Source organism: Harpia harpyja, chromosome 11 (assembly GCF_026419915.1).
Source record: "Harpia harpyja isolate bHarHar1 chromosome 11, bHarHar1 primary haplotype, whole genome shotgun sequence".
Lineage (NCBI taxonomy): Eukaryota > Metazoa > Chordata > Aves > Accipitriformes > Accipitridae > Harpia > Harpia harpyja.
The window spans coordinates 33,578,901-33,602,896 of record NC_068950.1 but is presented as its reverse complement, the minus strand read 5'-3'; the positions used below and the strand labels follow the sequence as shown (position 1 = coordinate 33,602,896).

The 23,996-nt window shown below is 40.7% G+C and overlaps 1 protein-coding gene across 15 annotated transcripts in view; it reads right to left on the bottom strand.

Annotated features, from left to right (window-relative positions):
- PTPRF (protein tyrosine phosphatase receptor type F) overlaps window positions 1–23,996 on the bottom strand; it is a 394,257-nt gene that overhangs the window by 175,467 nt on the left and 194,794 nt on the right. For all 15 annotated transcript variants that reach the window (XM_052800806.1, XM_052800805.1, XM_052800810.1 and 12 more), the window contains one exon: window positions 22,133–22,274. In XM_052800806.1, the coding sequence (XP_052656766.1) occupies window positions 22,133–22,274 (142 nt within the window). The remainder of the gene's footprint in view (window positions 1–22,132; window positions 22,275–23,996) is intronic.

Sequence of the window (23,996 nt, the reverse complement as noted above, 5' to 3'; positions counted from 1 at the left end):
GCTGGACTAGCACACATCCTGGGGACACAGCAGGGAAACGCTCATCGCTTCCCTTAACAGGGACAACACCATTAGGATGAGCACGGTAACAGGCATGCTCGGTCTCTATCCCCACCAGTCAGCAAATCCACTCTAATCGACTTGTTATGGGCACTATCCTAGTGCCCCAGAACACAGCCAGTGCCCCACAAGACTCTGCTCTTTTTCAAGGGAGCAGAAGCTACCATGAGTGTTATGAAAGATGCTTCTGTGGCATGCAATGCAAAGGAGGGAGAGAAATTCAGTCAGGCAATGGACAACCCCTCCCTTACTACTTGGTGCTGGGAAGGGAGCAACTAACTGTGTCTCTTCACATAAGCCCCAAAGGTGCATGGATGAGACAGCTCTGCAGGGACATGGCAAGGATTACAAACACAATTTCACTTTGTTGCTACAGGTGAACAAACATCGCTCTGGTAGGAGTCCAGTGGCACTGCAGTCTACAACCCAGCCTGCAGCATGCAGGCTGCTTCAGCCAACGGCTGTGTTGTCAGCACAAATAATCACCAAAGACAGACCACCAAGCAAACAAGCCTTTCAAATGAACCACTCCTGTTTCCCAGAAAAACTGTTCCAACAGCGAGATCTCCAAGCCATACCTAAGGCATCTTCAGGACAGGGGCTCCTTCTGAAACCCAACTGCGAAGACGGAGAGCTCAGGATAATGAACCTCTGTCCCATACAAAGTAAGAAACAAGAAACACCAAAGGTGAGTCCTAATACCAGCCTGTGCCTCATCTGTCCTTTCCTTCCTCAATCACTGAAACACTCTGCAGTGCCTCAAAGATTTGAGCCTTCTTTTTAATATTATAGCTGGGAAAGGTGTTTATCTTCCTTTGTATTAACATGATAGTTTAAACTGAGTTTAAAAGAACCTCTGTCTGGAGTCTCCTGAAGGTTCACAGGATGGTAGTGGAAGACTTCCAAAGATATGGAAGCTGTCTCAAATCTTGCCTTTAAAATTCTGTAATGGGCAAATCGGATGTTTCAGGGTAGGGGACTGTCTCCTGACTGCCTGGCTTTCTGCAAAGGACAGAGTCTGCAACTAAAGCAATGCACCCTCCTTTCATTCCACACTAAGAACGAGGCCCAGATGAATGCATTAGCTGTGAAGAAACATAAAAAGGACAATGTTTGTGTATTCCAGTTCAGCTTTTTCAGGTTCATGTGTAGTTCAGTGACTGCTGTGCTGAAATACTCAGTTTTCCAGGGACTTCATCTACTGCAAACACACTTCATGGTTTTTTTCCTCTTCCATAGCCAATATGACCTCTGCTATTTAAGGCTCTCTAAATCTTTCTTAAGCCAACAGCCTCTCTCAGTAGGTTGCCAATCCTTAACATTTTCCCAACAATGTTTAGACCCAACAATCTCTTTTATTACCCCTTGAGAGTTACTGCAGTGAGAGTTTAAGGAATGTAAGCAAATGAGACCAAGCGTGTGGCGGCCAAAATGACAGATGAATGACATTTGGGAAGGACTGACAGTTAGGTGGAGGTGTATATAAACATCCATACTCCTGCTTGCTGATCTCAGACAGAACAAGGGGCTTGGCAGCGCTCACCAGCCATGGGAATGCAGCATTTGCTCAACAGGGTAGCAAAACTTCCGCGAGATGATACAAATCTCCAGAAAGCTATGACACTCATCCTTGGAGAAAAGGTAAGAGTTAGTGCAAGTGTTGTTTTGCTCTGAGCAAGCATTTCTGCACAGATGTGCTACTCCAGAGTGACAGCCTGTGCTGTTAGACCCCTTACCACCAGTTTGCACAGTGCTTTACGGAGTTAAACATGAAGCATTCCTCCTACTCAGGGTGCTTGCAATCCAAATCACACAGATCATGCAGAGAAATTAAAAACAGAACTTGGGGAAAGGAGGGGTGTGATATAATGTATCATTTTATATGGTTGGCTAAGCATTAGCCCTGTGCCATCAGTACAGCGCAAGGGGGAAAGGAAGGAACAGGGCACTCAGGAATAAGGACCAACTGAGGAATGCAGTAAGCCCATTTCCAAGGCAGTGAAGGTGCAAGCAAGGAGACAGTACACAGGAAGAACGAGGCTGAAAGAACAAGTGGAAAAAAAGCCAACTTACAGAAAACTCACAATGGCAGTATAACACCCGGTATTATTACAGAGGAGAGATTGTTGGGAGAGGGCGTTTGGCAGGCACAGAAACAAGTGAAGATGGGCCAGTGCCACATTACTATTGCATATGTGAAACCAATCCTTGTGGTAGCAAAGAATAAATCTCCTGTTTTGCAGGAAGATGGCATGCATGGGCAATGAACGTTGCTGATGGTTCATCTAGTCATGGGACAGCATATCCTGAAGGACCTCACTTCCTGCAAGAAATGGCAGTAAGATTTGCAAGCTGCTATTAGAGTTCTATCAAATTAATGAGTCTTAAGGGTATGGAGTTCTTCTCGTGAATACAATAAACTGCTGCTATACTGATATAAGCTCTTTCCAGTTCAAATATTGATAGAGGACTTGTGATCTACACTGGCATTACAATTTATGTCCAGTCTGGAGACATCCCTTGTTTTATAGACATAAGGCTAACAGGTTGGTTAGAGGTCAAAAATGAAGAAACAATTTTCATCATTCTTGATTATCTTTGAGAGATCCTGAAGCAGATGGAAGCTGCTCAGCCATTCAGCCGGTGTTACATATTTCACTCTGACAAGGCTCTGGCATCATGAGCAGAGGGAAACCTGAGCAAGAGTATTTCCTCCCATTTAAGCCTTCTTTATTATTAAATCTTTCAGTCATCAGCAGAGGATTTCTTCGGTGAGTTGTTTGGGGTTTTTAAGCAAAATACAAAGTTTAAGGTACCTCCTTTATACATACTCTGATGGAGAGTCTTGTGACATGTTCTGGTTTTAATTAATAAGGTTGCCGGATGCTCTGGATCACTGACTGTAAGACAGAACTAACTCCTCTTCAGCCAAGCACTGCTAGTACATAGCTCCATATATCCCCAGGTATTTGCTAGTGGAATGAAAGCTGGTTACAGCTCTCTGGCTCAAAATTAACTGACAGCATCAGCACAGATGCAATTTGTGACAAGCTCCATCTCTCAAGTCAATAACAACTGTTTACTAGATTGCCTGGTTTGAAAGGTAGCCCACCCTGAGCTACCGCCTCATGTCACAACATACATTTAAATAATAAATGGTAGCTCTGTTTTATTCTGTGAGGCACAGTTGAGGCTTTGCTAAATTTAACCATCCAATTAACCTAGCAACATTCATGATTTGAGAGTTTTCAGAGTTCACTACTTTTGAGGAGGAAAGCTCAGTTACACCAATTAACATTCTCTCTCTAAACAGCACAGGCAGCTGTATCCCAGGTCTTTCTGTGGTTTGAGAGGCAATGAGAACAACTGGGAGTCTAGCACCGTCTTTTTAAGCTTCTCAGATGAAGATGATATTCTTCCAGGTAATGCCAATCCCCTGGCTTGCTCTGGGCTCACATAAAAATAGACATACTCTACTGCTTTACCAGAGGTGAGAAACCATTGCTGGCATAAAATAAAACAAAACAAGTTTCAAAGACAAGTTAATTTTGTACAAAATTTACTACAATGTCTTAGCTCAAACCTTTTCATTAGCTGCAGCACACAAAACAGTCACCATTTTTTTTTAACCTTAGGCCAATACAAAACACACATATCTCCTGCTGGCACGACTGCAAACATTTCTTCTGCAAGCTCAGTGCAAGAGACTGTATGCCCAGAGATCGGCAATGGAAATTCTTCAGGTCACTTCAACCCAACATAAATACATGTCTACAGTAGCTGAGCAGCAATCACAGTGAATCCTGTTACATTCAGCTGGCTTTTCCTCTCTATCACACACAAAGCTGTCTTTACAGAAAGAGCTAGCTTGTAGCATCGCTCCTTCAGTTTATGCAGATCATACTGCAGAGCACAAGAGTGCTCTGAATATTAAGCTACTGCATCTAACTTTTAAAAAAATAAATACATAAGCTGAAGATGAAAAACAGGGGAGACTTGGCAGATGCTACCTGGCTATTTTGTTCCAAACCTCTGGTATATCCTCACATGTCTTTGCAAGTAGGACAAGAACAAGGCACCTGCCCCCAAGCAGTGGGGTCTGAGCAGTTACTTCTCAGCCAACACAGCTGCTACAAATGCAGAGCTTTTGCCTTTCAATTACCTGCCCCCAAGAACAAAAATACAAAGGACAGCAGACCCTTGAGGCAGCACAGGAAATAAAACTTTCCCAAACCCTGCTCTAAAATGCTGGGAATTTGTAATGGGTTTTAAAACACTCATCCCCAGATTTCACAAGGATGGATTCTTTCCTGGACCTCTTCAGTTTAATCTCCTTAAGCCTGGAAGTTAAATCTTCATCTAGAGTGAAAATATTTTACCACTGTAATCTAGTTACGAATATTTACACAATTTGCCCCAAATTCTCTCATTACAGCTGCCATTCTCAGTTATCCACAGGTAATGGTACATGCAGTTTCCGTGGAAACCTGCAGCTCACGACCAACTGATGTGCAGCCAATTGCGGGCAATGGGCACTCGAGCAGAACTGGTCAGCTGCGTAATTATGCTGATATTTGACCATCTCAAACCTACAGGTAGCAAAGGACTAGTTTACATTTCAGTGTCTAAATTTCAAACATCTTGACTATTCCAGGAAGCAACCAAGACCCTGTATCTCCCAAAGCATAATAAACTCGATGAGGAGGCTGTAACTTTTATGATACATCACATTTTCGACATTTCACTATCATTTTCTGTATTTACCATTGAAAGTAAATGTCAGATTACACCACCATAAAGCTGGTCATAAGTGATTCACTCCATTACACTTCAGGACCTTCCTTACTTTTAACTAGTGAATCTGTGCCAGTAATTTGCCTAAGAATGTGCTCCCTTTTTTTCCCTTTCCTTCCAGTAGTAGCTGCTTTATTTTATTAAAAAAGTGAATATTCACATGATAAAACTCCTTGTTCCTTTAAGCTTCTTTCAGCTTTTAACATTCTGAATGTTGTGGAGCCTCAAAAGCAGGTACCTTAAAAAGATTTCAGAAGCTCCTTGGAAATGCTCTTTGGGTTACACTAATGCACAACAGAATAAGAATATATCCTCGTCAGGCAGAGCTGTGAAGACACGCAATATTAAATTGCTGAAGCCTGGCCATACAGTGAGGGCTGCCCAGCTATTATCCCATGCTCTCTAAGACAACAGACTGCACTATTTTTCTGTTTGAAAGACTCGCGCTTCTCCCTGATATACGATGTTCTACTGAGGTGCTGACTCTCTCCAGGCACCAGCAATGCTTCATCACCCACACATAATATTTTCACACAAGCTCCTTCACAATTTTTCCCATGCAGCGCCCCAGGCTAAGGCAGAGGCTCTTCCATAGCACATTCAGCAAGACACAGGCCTCCAAATCCTTCTTTTCCAGTCAGATCTCTTCAGGAGTCAAGCAACGATCATGCTGTAACCAGTGATATTCCTGGCGACCTTTTTGTCTCTGTGTTATCTCGTGCCATACATACAGGTTTGTCTATCCATCTACCAGCTTGTCTCCTACCTGGACTTTCAGACCCCTGAGGCAGAGCTTACTGCAGCATGGTGTCCATGCATGGCATGCTGTTTCATGGGGTCTTCTATGAGGCTCCGCAATCAGAGCCTTCATCACCCTAATGACACAGTCAATAATGGCCCACAAGGTTACCGTGCCCTCGCTGCGAGCTGAGGCTTCATCCTCTGCTGCCACCCAGGAAACCAACTCAAGTTTCACCACAAGTAAGATGGTGCAAGACTCGCTTTTTTATCCAGGACTTTTCCATTTAGTATAGTCTCAGGACTGGAGTAGCAGATTATGTTTCTGGTGTAAAACTACTGAGTTAATCCCAAATGAAGAAGAGCCACCTCAGATACATCTACAGAAGTAGCACCACTCCATCACATCTAGATGCTAGAGCAAGGAGCACTGCTATGACTGGTGGAAATACTGAGCACTAAGAAATTAAGCTCTAACTAAAGGCAACAGATTAAAAACATTTGTTGCACCTGCTTTGTTCAGAATTTAGGGTTTGCCAAATATAATTTCCAAACTATTCGGTTTAGAAAATCCTCAGAGCTCATAGAAGAAACCCTCTACGCATTACTTAATAAAGCCAGACTGGTAAAGCACTTGCAAAATATCTTTATGAAAATCAACAGCTCTATTGGGAGAGCAGCAAGTGGAATGCCTACCCTGCACCGCTGCACAGAGCAGCTGACATGACAACATACAAACATGTCCTGAAAAATGGCACTATGCTCCCCCTTCCCTGAAAAGCATCAGCACATCATAGGCAGACTTCTTTTATAAAAATAACCAAAAGGTGTCTATTAATTCTATTGCTGAAGTAGAAGGTTATCATCTAAGACAGCTGACCAGCAGACCAAAGATTAGCATCATCAACCTAAGGAGCTGTACTTCTATTTTAAACAAACTTTGGAATTCTGCATATTTACTCTCTTAAATGGTACTCCATGGAAATACAGTAGCATTTCAATTAGAAACAATGTTCACTTCCTCTTCCTGCCTAGGACTGAAAAACAGCCTGGGAGACACACTGGTGATGGGGTGAAACACCAACAAAACTTCCTATGGTTTAGCTTCAACTCTACGGAAACTTGTGTTTAACTACAAAGCTTCATCTCTAAAGATCACAGTCTTTAATGAGTATCTGTCAAGAGTGTCTCGAAGATAGAATGGCCTGCTGCAAGAAATGCCAAAATAACTTAAAAAATGCTGAAAGGGTCACGCTAACAGTAGCGCTACAGTGTCATTGTTAACTGCGTAACTATGGAGTCTGGGTAATTTCTGCTGGTGAATCTTGCGCCTGCACCACTCTACCTGCTCTTCCATAGTAGCTGTAAATTAGCAATTAATGCCACAAGGAGAACAAGTTCAAACTTTGTTATTTGGCAGTGAGGTCCAGCTTCCATGAAATCCAGCACTTAATGTCTCAATAAACTGAAAAGTGCATAAAGTAATGAATCACTAGGTTATATTCAGATTCTGCAGATTCATTTTTCAGCCACAGAAAAACAAGACTTGCCAGGCTTAGAATAGCAGCACTGATCTAAAGGACAACAGTGCTGCAATTTTTTTAAAAAATGTATGTCATAAAAGAACAAGTTAAGTGATAAGAGAACGCATTTCAATTCTATGCTTCAATGAATATTAGTGACACAGTTGTTGGGAAGGTGGAGAAGATGAGCTGTCAAGTTCTGTGACTTAACTTACGTTTCAGACAGTTTCATTAAACACACCGGTATTATTTTTTTTTTATGGACACCTTTTATATATTTGCTATTGGTCAGATGAAGGGACCGTATGGCAGCACAGGACTAGATGGGGCACCCCTGAGATCTCTTGCCTTTCTGTATATAAAAAGAACAAGAAAAGATCAGAAGGACCAGCTCTGTCTGGCTTAGCTCCACTCACTTCTCAATTTACTCCAGCATTGCTTATGACTTGCATAACTGACAAATAACATCTCACTTGCGTTAGGACTAAACGTTCCAAGAAAAAATGGGAAGTTGGCTTCAATCAAGTCTTGATGGGTTACTGTCACTCACTGTCCTTCATTTGCATCAAGTAGCTCAAAATCTTGAACCGGGGAGCCTGAATATTAGGGCAGATCCACTGATCCAGGGCTGAATTTTAGTGAGGTACCGCTGTAGGGAGTGGAAAATTGCCTTGGTGCTCAACAGCTTTTGACATTTCCCTTTGCTAGGCAAAAGCCCTTAGTCAAGTCTGGAGATAAGGGACGTGCATGCTTCTGTTGCCAAAATCGATGTAAGGGAGACCTGGGTGCAGCCTTCCACAGTTGCACAAAAAGGCCTTAGAGTTTTTTCCCCTCATCATAGCTACTGAGGCAAGCTGCAAAGCACATCCTGCTGCAGGCCTGCTTTACAAACACTGAAGATCTTAGAAGGATTATAAATAATGAAGACAGGCTACTGCTACAAACTGTGCAGAATTAAAGAGGCAACATCCAACAGATTATATCTGAATACAAAACACTACCAAGTAATCTGAACAGAAGGAATTTGAAAAAAAACCCAACAAACCTGAGTCACTGAGGCCAGTTCCCTCCTAATGCACATCACAAAACCTCTCCTGAATTTTCATCTTTTGTCTAGTCTGATCCTGTGCACTGACTCACCTGGACAAACAAGCATTCTAGAGCTTTCTAGATGTGTTCTTGGTTGCCACAGAAACGAGCAAAAACATATGCTCAACCTGCAAGATGGCAACTCAAAGGGCTTGCAATATTCATGCAATACTGTGACAGAGAAGGTAAAGCAACTCCGGGGTGCTGCTCAGCCCTGTTTCTACTGGATAAGGATGCACAATTTTGCTTTTGCAAACAACATATGTTAGATCACAACTAAACAGACCAGAACTTTTTAGTACAGAAGACACAAACAAGGATGGGTGCAACAAAGAGCTATTAAATCCAGAGTCAATAATAATAATAATAATAATAATAATAATAATAATAATAATCCACTCTCCCTTCTAATATAAAGACTACAGGGCATCAAATGATATTAGCAATTAACAGGTATTTTTTCACAGACCACATAGTTAAGCTGGGAAACATTTTGCTATGGGATATTATGCACACTAGAAGTTAAAGTTCAAAGAATTAACTAGATTCTTCTTTCATCAGTTTGACTAAAACCACTATCTCTAGCTCAAAAACGCCAGAGGTACACATCAGTAGAAGCTTGAGAAGCAGGTATTTGGAGGAATCGTCGCTATAAGCATGTCCTTACACACTTCCCTGGCATCCAGCACTGGATCCCAGAAAAGACAGTGGGATAGACTGACCTTCAGTTTGAATCTTTGCAGCTGTTTCTTAAGGCAGTAAAATACAGTGTGAATTGCAATGCGTGCATTTCCAGAAGAGCAAGGAAATAGCATGAAGAATTTCAAGATGAGCTACAAAAGCAAGCCAGGAGCTAGAAAATAGGCCATACAACAGGGGCTTACCAAGCTCAAACTGTTCAGCCTGTTGAAGAGAATTTACAGAAGCTTACGTGGAAAAAGGAATCTCAGAGAGAGCAGAAAAGAGGGTTTACAGTCTCAGAAAGAGCCAAATGGCTTGGATTAAAGTTGAGATTATACAGTTTCAGCCCTGGAATTAAATATTAATTATCAGAATAAACTGACCAGTTAGTGCTGGACTCACAGTTGGTTTGCACTTTTTTTGATTATACAGTATATCATTTCTTAAAGACATCCTTTAATCTAGCTTTCAGGAATATCTGTATGGCTGAAACAAGATGCGAGTGAGAGATGCTAGACATGGACCCTCTTACCACAGAGCCTACGATCAAATTGAAAGTGTATACAGAACCAGGGACGTTGGCTGGTATGTGCTTGAACAGATGCAGTCTGCTCTCCCTGGGTACTCCCTGAAAGGCCTGAAGCAAGAGAAGTCTTACTGGTTTGTCTGCACTAGAAAGTGGTATTAGAGACAGAATGTAACCACAAGGAAATGCATTAACTACACAACAGGAGCATAACCTTACTATGATTTAATAGTGGGCATAGCTTGCCTCACCAGTGCAAAGCCATGCTCCATCAGACAGACAACTCCTCAGATTTCTGCTTTGATCAAATACAAGTCTCTAACAAGGACCAGTCTGAATAGTGGTTTGAATTAGGGGAAGAGGCTAGAGATAGGTTTAACAAATCAGTTGTTTTACAGTGTTGCCACACACTGTTGAATTGCTGGTGCCAATCAGCCTGTAAGTCAATACACTGCAAGTTTTTGAGATGTTCTAGGACGTGCTAGGATGAGAAGCTTTAGATAAACTGAGTTGTTAGCATTAAGCTAGGAACCAAGTCAATGACACCTCAGTCAAACTTCAAAAATTAAAATTCAGAATCCTGAGCAAGTCAGGAAACCAGCAAATCATCCTTTTGAGCCTGACACATTCCTCATGACTCGGTGCAGGAAATAACCCCATCTGCTGTAAGCAAACACCAGGAGAAAGCATGTGACATTGAAAAAGGTGGCAGCCTGCAGAAAGAGACAGACATCACAACTCGCATTCTGCAAGGCCAAGGTTGCTGGGAAAATCAAATCCAGCTATCTGAAATACAGATAAAAGTAACAAAAAAGGTACAAGGAGAATCAAAAGACTTTCCCTCTGCCAACCACAACAAATGGCTCAGTAATACAAAATGTCAGTTGGCACTTGAAGCACAGTGGATGGCCAGACAGAAAGTGCATTTTTAAATCATTAACACACTGGGAACACACAGATGTGCAGTACAGCTACATCTGTGCACTGTAATTTCTACAGTAGTCACAACTTAATGAATCATCAATTGTGACAAGATCAATGAACCGAACTGAACAACAAACTAAAGCTAGTAAATCCATGCCCAGGGCAAGAACTAAGGGTTATTTTAGTATTTTTTTTAGCACGTCTATCATTTTTAGTGTCTAATTAGTAAAAACATGAATCCTTCAGAATCCTTTTCTTCCCCCCCCCCCCCCCCCCCCTTTAGAAGTCCTATTGCAAAAGATAAAGATTTTATCAATGTTTGCCAAATTCAAGTCTAGGTACTACTCATCTGACCAGCAATTTCTTCCTCAGGACTATGAGCACAGGGCAGGCAGAAGTTACAATGTTAGGAGATGCGCTACATGCCCATCAGGTGGACTCTGATTAAGCCTACCACCTTTAGGCAAAACTACTGCTATTTTTTCCATGAGGCCACATTATTCCTGCAGGCGAAGCGTCAGCTAAGGTTCTCTGCAACGCTACTTTTTGAAGGGACAAATTCATACCCAAATCAAGCACGCAAATCATTTATTTGTAAAGAACACAGACTGAGTTTCCCCCCAGCCTCAACCCATTCAACAGCTTTAATGCTGGGTTTGCTGATGACACATCTCCGTGCATAATCTAGCTAGGTTTCACATCAGTGACATTCTTACAGAAGAAAAAGCTGCCCTAATTAACCTCCTGGCAGAAGGCAGAAGACAACACCCAATCTTCTTACAGAGAATGGTCCACACAAGCAAGGGCACTCCCTGCTGACCTCTTTGCTCTTCCAGGTGAACCATTTTGATCTCTACCATATGTAGGGCTTTCAATGGATCGGTACTTGCCAGGGGTTCAGCTGGGCTCTTGTCTCCCTTCCAGACAGGCTTCAAGAGACAGCAAGCTCTCTGGTTTGCCTGGCTTGTTCGTCACACATTAGGCATGGAGCTCCATATGGAAGGCACTTCCTTGAATTGTAGCACTGCTGGCATGCACTACTCTTCCCTGCTGGGACTCAAAGTGAAGGAGATGCAGGCTCACTTTAAAAGGCTCATTCTGTTCCTCCTCCTGACCTTCTTTGTCTGCCCTTCTTTATGCCGGATATCCTGTCATCTTGGACTATTCATTCCCCAATTCATTACCTTCCCCTGCAACAGCTTTTGTTAATACCACCCCGTGTGCAGTTTATGCATTTTTCATCAATATGCTTATAATTTCTGTTCTCTCTCCAAGGACTTTCTCCTCACTGGGACCAACTGTGGCACTGTCTAAAACAAAGAGATATAGAAAAATAAATTCCAGTATTGCCTTGCTTGCAAACAAAGCACCTTTGGAGCTGTAGTACCAAAAAGCAAGACTTTGGGTTTTTAAGGTCTCCAACAGGTTAATGTTTCCAGTGCCTTTCCAGTGGTCTCAAAGTAGCTAGAAGGTCATAATGCCAGTTCTGTTGTGTGTAGCACTTTGTGTAGCTAGTTTTATTTAAAGCATTCTGCATCCTGTGCTGACAGGCACTCTTATTGCAGGGAAATTCCCCCCAGTCCCAGCTTGGATCAGCAACACAACAGTGAACTTTCACACACTATAGCTGGATAAAGTTATAGCTCTGATTGCTATTTAGACTTCTCCACTCAACACATACACCAAGAACTTGGAAAGGTTTCATCCAGGCTGGACCCTTGTGATAAAAGGATTGAAGGAACAGAGCACAGGATTAGCACAACAGATGAATACATTGCAGTGTTTTCCCATGGCATCATCCAACCTGCCTCATCAAGGCGCTAGATGATCTTGAAAAGACAGATCTTATTATACCTCACACCCACTGGTTTTCCTTAGGATAAAGGATTTGAAAGAGCTATTCTGGAGCTCTGGGCAGAAAGAATATGAGCAGGTGAGAGTGCCAGAAAGAGTCACTACTTTATTATCCAACTGAAATATCCACAAGAATAAACAGCTGTTAGAAAACTCTACAGGGAAGGTGTTGTTTTACTACTACAAGATTAATACTTTTATAAAGATTCTCTGGGCTTCTAAGATAGCAAGTGGAATGCATGTATTTTAGATCATCTTTATACCAAACATATTTTAGTCACTAACAGCTCAAATAACAAATTAACAATGACCACATAACAATGGTCACAATAATTACTTCCTTGCATCCAAAATTAGGGCCAGTTATTCCTTTTGCTCTGGATTTTAATAAGCATCACAAATGTAGAGCTTTCCTGACACCAGACTGTATAAAAACAATACAAGATCAACAAGAGGATAACTTGTTGTAAGGACAACTAGATGTGGGACTTGTGAATAAGCATGATGCACAGAAACCAGCTATCAGAATGATCAATATTACAGGTCTTTAATGCAAAGCCAGCTTTGTTTTGTACAGTCAACATCTCAGACCAAGATCAAAAGGTGGCCCATCAGTAGCAATTATATGCTATTCCTTTTTCTGCAGGAGAAGAGGTTGAAGTATTTATGAAATGCTCTCTTCCACAGATACAGTAAGTGACACATTAAGTATGCTACTCCCTACATAGACATCCTCTTTCTGAACAGCTGTTGTTGCTACATGCATGTTATTAGCATGTGTTGATATTCTAGTTTCATGTTTTTCTGGCTTTCATGTTAAAATGGTGATTTCTCCAAGAATGATTTAATTGGGGCTGTGATTTTTTTTTTTTTAGTGAGAGGAAGAAGATAAGGCACCGAACGTAAGCCCAAGATGACTGTATAGAAACTTTCTTGCATGCAGAGATTTATGCTTTCATAGCTGTAAGCACTGCATTCCCTACGGTCATGGTTATCACATTCTGTTCTCTCCATGCTCCATTTTCCATTTAAGAACTTACTTTCCAGTTCTATTAAGTGGATATATTCTCCCACTTCTGCAGAAGAAGTTACAGAAGATCACTGTGGTGCTATGTCTTCTTAAGTGCCTGTGTAAGTCATGGCATACCAGTAAATGACAACAGGTCACTAAGCTTTGAGCAAAAAGTCTCTCGGTTATGAGCAGATACAGAAGATAATTTTGCCAAAGTAGTTAAGGACTCAGAAAGGCCTTTCAGGACATCTTGCTCTTGCCTTTCCCTTTTTCCTTGGAACCAAAGCAGATAATCCATATGTATATCAAGCAGCGTTTCCCATTAATTTCCAATAGTTCAAACAATGAGCTACTAACTCTTTCAGAAGGCTACTCCACAACCTAATAGACTTCAAAGACTCTACAAATACATACCAGCAACTAACTTTATTAGTCAGCAGGAGATAGCAGCAGGACTGACATACAAGCTATAGAGAGCACATCTGTCAATAACAGGTTGCTACAGACACTCTCAGAACAAGGTATATTGAAAGAGATCCAGCAATAAGAAGGGTCTTTTGAAACACCTGATAATAAAGACCTATTATTTTAACTTCTGATGGTCACCAGTAGATGTTAAATCTGACATAAAATGTGATTTTTGACAAAGTTTACAGTTACAGTTCCTCAAATTATCTAAAGGAACTAACTTTTTGTTTACCTGTTCCAGGTGAACTAAATACATTTCCATTAAAGTGCCTTTTACAATAAGAAACTGATTAAGTTATAATTGTGAATTTTCATGTCCCCCCCCCGCCCTTTCTCGGAAAGGCTTCTAGATCCATGTATACACAATTCATTAATAAAAGTATTTTATTCTGGCTGCCAGTCCTCCAAATTCAATTTATTATCTAAGAATCACCAGGTCCAGCCTCAGCCTGTTATTACCACATAAACATTTTGAGAGCCAAATCAGGGCTCACTGACACCTAATCAGATCCACTCTCTTGTTCACTATTTTTTGTATTAGTAGTGTAACAATGGTCTCTATAAACAAGTTCCTCAAATATAGTTTTTAAATGACTGGATGCATTAACAACCTCAGCACAAAAGGTGGGTATTAAATTGACAGTGTTGCAGAGATGCTGTAAATAAAGAGGACAGTCAAAAAAAAATAAAGCAAGAAGAGCCAAATCACCTTAAGTGACAGGGATAATAGGAACAAACATAAGAAATACTAAGAATTTTTGCTACAAGCCTGGCACATATTGCTCATAAACAAAAGGAGACAAGACAAATGCGGGTGCATTAGAGAAACACAGAGATGCTATGCTAGCCAGTGACCAACTCATTGAAAAAAGCAACTAGGACCCTAGCATACATCTGATGGTGTATCTCCAAAATCCATGGATCCATGAGTGCTTTTGAAAAGACACTTGCAAGGCTCCTTGTGTGCACATCTTCAGTTGGGTGTGTTCAAAAAAAAGTACCTGAAATCAAACAGGAACAGGTGCAGTATAGGACCACTAAGAACAGGAAAATCAAAAAGATTGGCAGATCATCTATGAAACGATGTGGGGATTTTACTGCAAGAGGAGTCTTGGCCACTTTCTGGTGCAGATTAGGACACTGGCTAGCACACATCTCAACATAAACACCCTCATTTTCCCAACAAATCTATTTACTTCAAGATTTACAGTCTGTTACCTTACACCTATTGTTATTCCTGCCTTTTCTTCCTCCATAGTATCTAGTTCAAAAAGCTTATAGGACACACATCTCCTTCTTGGCAGCCTTCACTTTGTTGCTCCACTCTCCTGCCCTTTCTAGGCTACCACTCTTTTTAGCCTAGGCCTGAGCCAAGGTTTCTGCCCTGGTTTACTGCCTACCAACACCACCAAAATCCCAGCTCTGTCTAAGCTTTCAGATGTCGTTGTGGCCACAGGGGTCAGGGCACATGGGAATGCCAGCCTTTCTGCAGTGATGTGAAAGGCAGTGCTGGTAGTTGCCGCCTCCCACCTGGGACCAATGATCTGTTCCAACAGAGAGTTAAAACAGATTAGTTTAAACCACAGATGATTTAATCTAACCTGTCTGATTTCAAACTGGAACAGAGATGCAGCAGCAGTCATCTGGCCATCCCTGGTCTCAGCTGGGAGATGAGAACCCACAGGGACGTCTCCCCAACAAGACAGGAACCTGCCTGTGTGAGTGCATCTCTGCCAGAGAGTTAAACTGATCTGTTTGTGCCTCATTTACCTATTGGAGTAGGCTGAACGTTATGATAGAAGAGTAGCAGTAAGAGAACAGCGTGACAAACTTTCCATGACAGTCTCCCAGGAAGCTATAAGATAGCATAGAGTGAAAAGCAACCTGTCTCTACACCCTGAGCCCAGGAAAAGAGAAAATAATGCCCAGGGCTCAATTATCAATTTTCCTAACAGACAGAAATTACCAGTAGGTTGCCACAAGGCTCTGAATGAGCATCCACGTTTCTGAATATCTTCACAAGGGATTTGAGAAATGGAGCAAGTTGAAAGGAGACAACTATTATTGGCAACAAAATTTAGCTGAACATGATTTCCAGTACCAAAGTCAGTGCTTAGAAACTGCTGAATGAACTTGGAATAAATCAATTGTGTGAGACAAGGAACTCTTAGAAGTCTTTTTACAGGATATAACTGCAACACTTACTACTACAACTGCACACTTAGAACTTCAAGCTATCTAGTACTTGGCAATACGCACCCTGCGTTAGAGCTTTTGTAGAATTCTGTAGAATATACTTCCTTCTTGGTTGTTTGACACTTAAAGCTCACTTGTTTTTATCTGGGAAGTCCTTCCTGAATTGCAGGTGCTGCTTTTAGGTATTGCAATATCATTGACACCATTAGCTTGCTGATAAGAATGCGACAACATCCCATCCTGTTACAGATGTAATCTCATAGAACCTCATTTGAGAGGCAATATGCAGAAACAGCCACTTGCTGTAAAAGAAAAATGTTCTCAAGATTAAGAGGTCAGTACCTTTTCAGACACAAGGTTTTATGGGAATGCACAGCTCCAAAGGGTTCAGCTTGGCATTAACTATGTGATATTTCATATAAAACTTTTCAAAGGTTGTATTTCTTGCTTCATAAACTTGCGGAATGAACCTGGATGTTAACCTTAGCGCATGGCAGTCTTCTGATGGAACTTGCTGTCATGGATACATTACATGGTTATGTGCCATTAGTTAATAATTTAGAGATAAGAAATGGAAATTATGGCATTTGGGTCTGATATCTTCTAAAGATCTGATGACTCTCCTGTTTGGAAGAGAGACCAACAAAACTTAAAACTTTTCTTCAACTGAGAAAATCACTTCTTTGTCTCTCATTCACAGCCAAGGAAGTCTTTCTTGTTAAATATTATAAAAAATAAACTATAAGTGTAAAACTAATGTTCTTCTTGAATCCAATCTTTGAAGGTAAATAAATAAAATTAAGAGAATCAGGAGTTTCACACTTGGGTTGAGATGATCGGTGCTCTATAGATACCAGAAATTAAATAGCTGGAGCAGTTCTTCAGATACTGTGGCAGCCTAAGTATTGACAGCATGGGACATAATGGTGATACAAGTAAAACAGACCAAGAAAATTGACAGAGACTAATTTAAACAGATTGCCAATTCTGCTCAATCTTCTGCGTGCTATGGGACGAAGAGACCATCCCTCTCCCCTTGAACTTTTAGGATTCTTCTAGCCACTGTTCAGTACCTGAGAAATTACTAGTGTTCTTAGCAGAATGACAGGGGTCCTAAATTGACTTACCAGACCAATACAAGGTGACCTGCTGTCGAGCAGCACAATACCACTCTTTCCTTGTGAACACTGCTTTTACCTTAATAGCATAAGTCCATGTAAGCTGGGATTTACATTCTTCTAGGTGACAACCTAAACTTCTCAATGAGGCCACCATGAATAATTGGCTTAATGTTTCCCTTTTTAACAAGCATGGGGCATGCCACTATCTAACCCAAAGCAAACACACTCAGGCTTCTTCATTTCTCTGTGCATCACTGTATTTTAGGACATTTTCCTAAGCAGTGAAGCACGTGGAGGCTCACTGTGCTGCAGCTCTTGGAAATGCATTAGTTACAGAGGTCCATTAACTGCCTGCCTCATACAGAAAGAAAGTACTATTTGGATTGCTTGTGTAGAGAGCAAAGAATAGGAGTAGGACCTCTGCCATCACAGCAGTCTCTCTTCCCAGGGAGAGACCAAAGGAAGTTGGAACAGTTAATTAACATGAAACATGTAGAGGAAAGACCTGTCCCCTCCTGACCAGAGACATGAAGAGACTACTACCAATCCCAGGAGCAGCAGGGTACGGGGAGCCTTAATTCATTTACACAATCAAAATGAGTGCATCCAAACGGATTAAATTTCCCTTCTATAATTGTTTCCATTTTATAACACATCTCTAGAAGTTCTTCTTGGCAAAAAGATGCAAAAACAATGAAGACAAACATGAGCCAAAGTACAAGGATCTGACTGATCCTTTTGTAACTAACCAAACATAAACAAGGATTAAACATAGCTAACTTCTGTTTACTATTCCAATGACAAAATCACTTTTAGAAGAGTGTTTACAAAAAGGGCATATTGTTTCAGGCCTTCTGAGATCTAGCTCTCCACAGAAATCATTTGTAACAGTCAAATGTTTATCATTTAGAGCATTTCAAACAGGGTAACCCCAGGAACTGGAATGCAGCTGGCAGATGGTGAAAGAAATTAAGCTCATGACATGGTTCAGTAAACAGCAAATTACGATAAGGTAGAGGTGCTTCCCACCCCGGGGACAACTGCTGCACTTGGGAACTTTCTAGGGGTCCACTGAAACAGACCAAAACTTCCCTGACTTCTGTCAGCACAAAGCCATCCAGTAAAACTTAACTTGCCAGGTTACCTTGAGACTGAAACCCAGTGTGCAAGCAACCCTTTCCCAGCTCTTCCATCTGTCCTCTTTACCAGGAGCTGCTCTCCTGCAGAGCCTCGCAGCACTCTGCAGGCTGATAACTACATGCCACATGATTAGGAGTCTGGGATAGGGGCATAGGGGATTTGCATAGATCTGTGCTGGAAATGGAAATTGGACATGGTATTTTCATTTTCATTTAACCTACTTAAAAACAAAGGGAGATGAAACTCCAAAAACATTCGGTGTCACTTGGATATGACTGTATGCTCTAGGTTACAGGGGAGTGAAAAAAGACTGCTTGCAGGGCATTAAAGGACCAGTTACAATTAAATAGTTTCCCAATTCTAGAAATCAAAACCTGTAACTGAATCTGACAATATACTTTGTATTTGAGCCTCCTTCCTTTCCCAAAGAATCATACTCCTCCCTGCCCCTTGAAGACTTTTTTTTTTTGCACTGCTTTTCCCTGTCTTCCTGTTGGGTAGCGACTGCTGGAAACCACAGACTAAGTGTACACTTCGGTGTACAGGCAACTACAGACAAACACTGTTACCGTCACCTTCCCTAATACAGCCGGAATGCTGAACGTACAAGCAGTCTTGTGGAAGGACACCACGTAGACACTCCTGCAATCAGCCTGCTGCCACGTTCTTCCATGCTGGCATCCTTCCTACTCACATTTCATATAATCTCCCTATTTAAAAAGCCCTGTAATTCTCCACATTACCACTGAATAATATATTTATTAATTTGTTAGTGCCACTAACTGTCCCTGAGGCTTTTCTTGGGAATGTGTGTCAGCTTATTGATTCTAGCCCTCCTCTCCTTGTACTGCTTTCCTCCTCTGCCAGGCAGGCAAGAACGTACTTCTGTGCTGCTTCAGGTCATAATTGGAAAAAAGATAGAAATGTTCAATATGACTCATACATAATTCAGCTTATCAGCTACCCAGGAGAAATGAGAAGAGAAGGTATATGCACGTCTATTTCTCCTACTATCAACAGGAGAAATAATTTCCAGTTACACTAAGTATGCGTAGTTTGGTCACAACAGGATTTGCAGTTAGAAGGGAAAAATGAGAGACATGGGAGCAGAGAATGAAAGGGTAGTAGGGAACCGAACTGTTAGAAGAGATTCACTTATGTGAGAATTCCCGATTCCTCCAGGAGACTGGACTCATGCTTCTCACTTAATATTCAGAATGGAATAATTTGGCAATTAGAAAGGATTATCTGCCTCTGATCTGTAGAACATTGCAGAAATCTAAATAAAATAAAGCTCCAGATTAGTTAGCTACGAAGACATCTAATAACAGCCTGCTAAACCCTGACTGTGACTTCTGGATTTAATGTTAAGGCCTATGTTCTAAAGACCAAATTGTGAAGAAGCATTAAAACTTATTGTTACAAAGGATTTTTAATGTAAAAATCAATATGTGCTGTGTATTTAGCAGCATGTAACCACGAGGACATCTGTGATAGAGCTTTGTCATGCACCAGGGACCACTGCATTAGTCAAATTCTTGAAAGGAAGTGCAGAATGTCTGCATCATTCGAACTGCCACCTGAGAGCAATTACAGAAATTATTTTAACCCCAGAAGCAGAGGGAAAAATCTAATCCTAGTTGACAGTCCTGAGGCTATCAAGGGTACTACGTGAAATGTGTCATTTTCAAATACCTCTACAAAATTCTTGTTAGGAAAGTGATGGCATAACAGAAAGGTGGGCCACTTACCACTGTTTTTTGGAGGCCATTGAGACTAAACACAACCACAACGAGGGCACTGAGCTGTAATATCGACTTTGCCAACATATAAGCAAACAAAGGAATATTAATAATAAAAAAAATTCACACCCCCAAAATGCAGAAACGGCATAATCTAAGGCAAACAACACAGAACAGTAAGATAGCATGACTGAAAAAGATACAGACCTGTCCATAGAAGGTTTCAGAAAAGAGAAATATAATCATAACAGAACCCATCTTCTTCATAAATTCAGCCAACATAAGAGGTACATATAGCTCTTCATCCTCTGTAAGCAAGCTCACAACTCTATATACATGAGCACATACAAACTGTTACACAGCAAACAGTTCTTAATTTTGCCCATTATGAGAGTGCCCAGCAAGGGGTTGATACTCTTCAGTTAGAGAGGAAAACACAGCCCCCCAGCCTGCAGATCGTTTTTGACCTTATGGGATCATGTTAAACTAGCATTACTCCCAATTAAAGCAAGTTTCCAAACAGAAAAGCAGGCTCTGTGCCTGACTGGTAGTGACTTTTTTCTTCTGTGGCTCTTAAATTGTGTGCACGCATGTCTTTTCTTGTCTCTGGTGTTTCCTAACATTCCGTATTTATGTGGTGGTCTGCAAGTTTTACCTCATCAGGAAATCAGCAGGAGCACCATGGAGCTGAGAAATACTGTTGTGCTCCTTTATGCAGCGCATGTCTCTGTGGGCCTTTGAACATTTAACACGGAGCAAATAAATTATTAGCGTGTGTGTGCATGTGCATACATATCTAAGATACATAAAGGCAACTGCAACCAAAGGAAACAGGAATGTGCTTCGAACAGTTGGGTATTCAAGTTTTTAGTATCACAAAAATCCAGTTGCAGGAACCGTTTAAATACAGATCTGCACATAAACTGCCAAAAGACCTCCACTGAGCTTTATGCACTCACATACATGGCTGCAAAGGCAAGAAGTAACAAAAAAGATCTGCTTTTTTCCCCCAATAATTTTCAAGTCTATAGCACCTGTTACCCTATTCTTAATAATATTACTACTGAGGAGCAAGCTTATCCTTTAAGATGCCCCACCTCCAGAAACAAGATACACAATCACCTCAAGTATTGAATGATTTCTATGATTCCCATCACCACAGTGTCTGAACACATTACAGTTGTTTAATGTATTCTTTGTCACAGAGCAGAGAGGAAAATATGATTACCTCCACACTATAAATGGGGATGGGAGAACAAGGGACAATAGGTAACTTGTCATGTATGGCTGGCACACTTACCATTGGGATAACCAGTCTCTGCTGGTTCAAAATCATACAATAATAAACTCTTTCCAGTCTAGTTTTTTCATTACTCAAAAGTTTCTACATCAGTCCATATACACCAAGCAATTTGCCTAAGCCTTTCCCTGCTTGTCTTAGTAAACCAAGTGGGGGGGAGAAAAAAAAAAAAAAAAAAATCTATTCAGCCAAATGCCCTAGATTTGTAACATCTCAGTACCTTTACAAAATCCTATATATAAACAAATACTACAACACACTGATGTGCTGAAAAAAACACATTTCCTTAAAAGCAGACAATAATTCTGATAATCTAATATAAAAAAAAAAATCATCAACTGATGACAAGCCTTACACTGTTCTTCCATAAAACGTTCCATTTAGAAGAAACAACATAGCAAGCAAAATAAAACCTGCTCATATAGCAGGCAAGGATCAAAATCTATTCTTTAACAGGAGAAACAGAATAACAAGTTGTGACTACAGTGAAAAGTAGACCCAGCTAAATTCCACATCAAACTCAAAATCTGAAGAGTAACCTGAAAAATCTATTAAAGAACTGTGCCAATTTAATCCAGAAGGTGCACCAACATGGATTAAATTTCTGACTATCAGATAGAATTCTTAGATACCCTGAAGATGGGTATTATATCAAAGCAGACAGATGAGAAAAGTATAGAAATGTCTCTTTAGCTAGCCCTCCAAATTAGAAATGACACACCTCAGATAATACAACTAAAACTTTAAAGAAAGTTCAGAATCTGCAATCTTTTCATGATTGTCTGAAGAATATTAGCTTCTATCACTTAGAGGAAATTATAGCAAATGATACAGGATGAACACAGCTTTTTCAAACCAAGCTAGAATATCATCATGTCATCTAAAACTACCGCACCAACATGCAGCTACCAAAGCCAAAGCCATGTCTTCTGCTACCTACGGCATGAATAAACTTCCCACTTACCTTCTAACACTGTTAATTTGGCACTCGTGTTTATCTCCCCAACACTATTGGTTGCTGTGCACTCATAGATAGCTTCATCTCGATGAACACGCAGGGGCTGTATCCGCAGAACTGATCCTGATCCATCATCAAACTCAATAACCTTTAACAATGAAAAGAAAGCACTTTATTGGTATCTTCTGCAACAAAAACTGAAAGTCAAAATAATCCAGGGGTTAAAAAACAAAAACCAAACCAAAACAAGCCCTGTAAGCTGTAAAATACCACGCAATTACTCAAGTGTTTCAAGTCCAGAATGCAAAAATTTCAGAGTCAAGAACATATTTGTCCTCTGAGGAGGCCAGAACAAATGAAGACCCAATGAGGTTCTTTATGAATCAATTAAGGCTGACAAATTATCAACCTGGTAATAAAGATGTGAATCTGATGATTTAAAACATCTGAGCCATATTTGCACTAATGGTTTTACTAATCACACTGATAGCAATTTAGTGCCAACTTTCACCTTGATGGAAGAGCAGAATGATATACTCCTGTGGGATTACCAGGAAAATAGGAACAAAACTAGAATAAAACCTTGAGCACCTACAGTGCATGCTAACTCCAGCAGAAAGTGAGGGCTTTTAATGTCCTTCAGCATCGGGTACTTTGCAACTCTGGCATAATCAACAATGATGTAATTATGATTCTTTCCCCAGCATAATAAATTAAGTCCTTAATAAATCATTGCCTTTCCATCCACCCTGCTAAGCTGTAACATGCATTACTCTAACTTCCACATGGAAGAAAGAGGTATTTGTTAGCTTGCAGCTGGATCACTTTACGCTACTCCTTAACGGCAAGACTGTGAAGGCACAGCCTCCGGCCACTGTTAATGCCAAACTCATCCTTCTCCTATTATGGAGCAGAGCAAAAGTTGGAAATATTAACTGAACTGCAGATGGTGACAGCATGAGGAAAAGGCACAAGTCCCCTCCTGTCACTTGGGAACTGCAGGGGAAGACGAAGAGACTAAGCTATACTTTGTTTCAGACACATGTACGTCAGCCTAGGACCTGCACTACCCCCATGCAAAACTTTTACCCTGTTTTCAAGAGCCCTGTTTAGGAGTGCTTCTCACAGCAGAAGGACCAAATGAGTGAAAACAGGAAGGAGAAAAACAATGCGCACCATGAGACTCTGCAGTGACAGAAGAAATTGAAAGAAATCAAAAGGTAACCAAGACCCCTGAAAATCTGTTATTCTTCGTGCTGGAAGTAATAGCCCTTCTGTTCTAAGTAATAGAAACAGCTTGTAAAAAACCCTAATTTGGGGTCAAGTAGCAGCAGACAGGACAGAGAAATATGAACATCACCACAGTACATTTTAAGGAATTAAAATATTTTTTTCTGAATACCCAATTTTAAATTAAATATGAAACTGTGACAAAATGCTAAACTTTCTATAACCTTTATACAGAATAGGGCTACTGCCAAATTTTAAAACAAAACAAAGTCAGATGCAGAGACTAATTCACTTCAGTGATAAAGACTAAAAAGCTAAGAGATGAAACAGCAGAAAAGCTCTTTTGCCCTTACTAACCTTTGCACAAACACTGTGTGAGAGGAAGGGAGCTACAACTACCATGGACCTGACAGATAGTGAGACCAGAAATGCTGTTCATTTGCTAAAGATAGATACCTCTTTTGTGTAATAACTCAGCATGTGTACATCAGGTTTGTTTATTAATTTTTTCATTTAATTTGAATTGCAATTTTCCTCCAAATAAAGACTAGCTTAGTAATGAGGTAAAATTAATAGTTATCTAGCAAAGAAAGAAAGATATTATTCACTATCTCCTAACACAATAAAAATGCCTCAACTA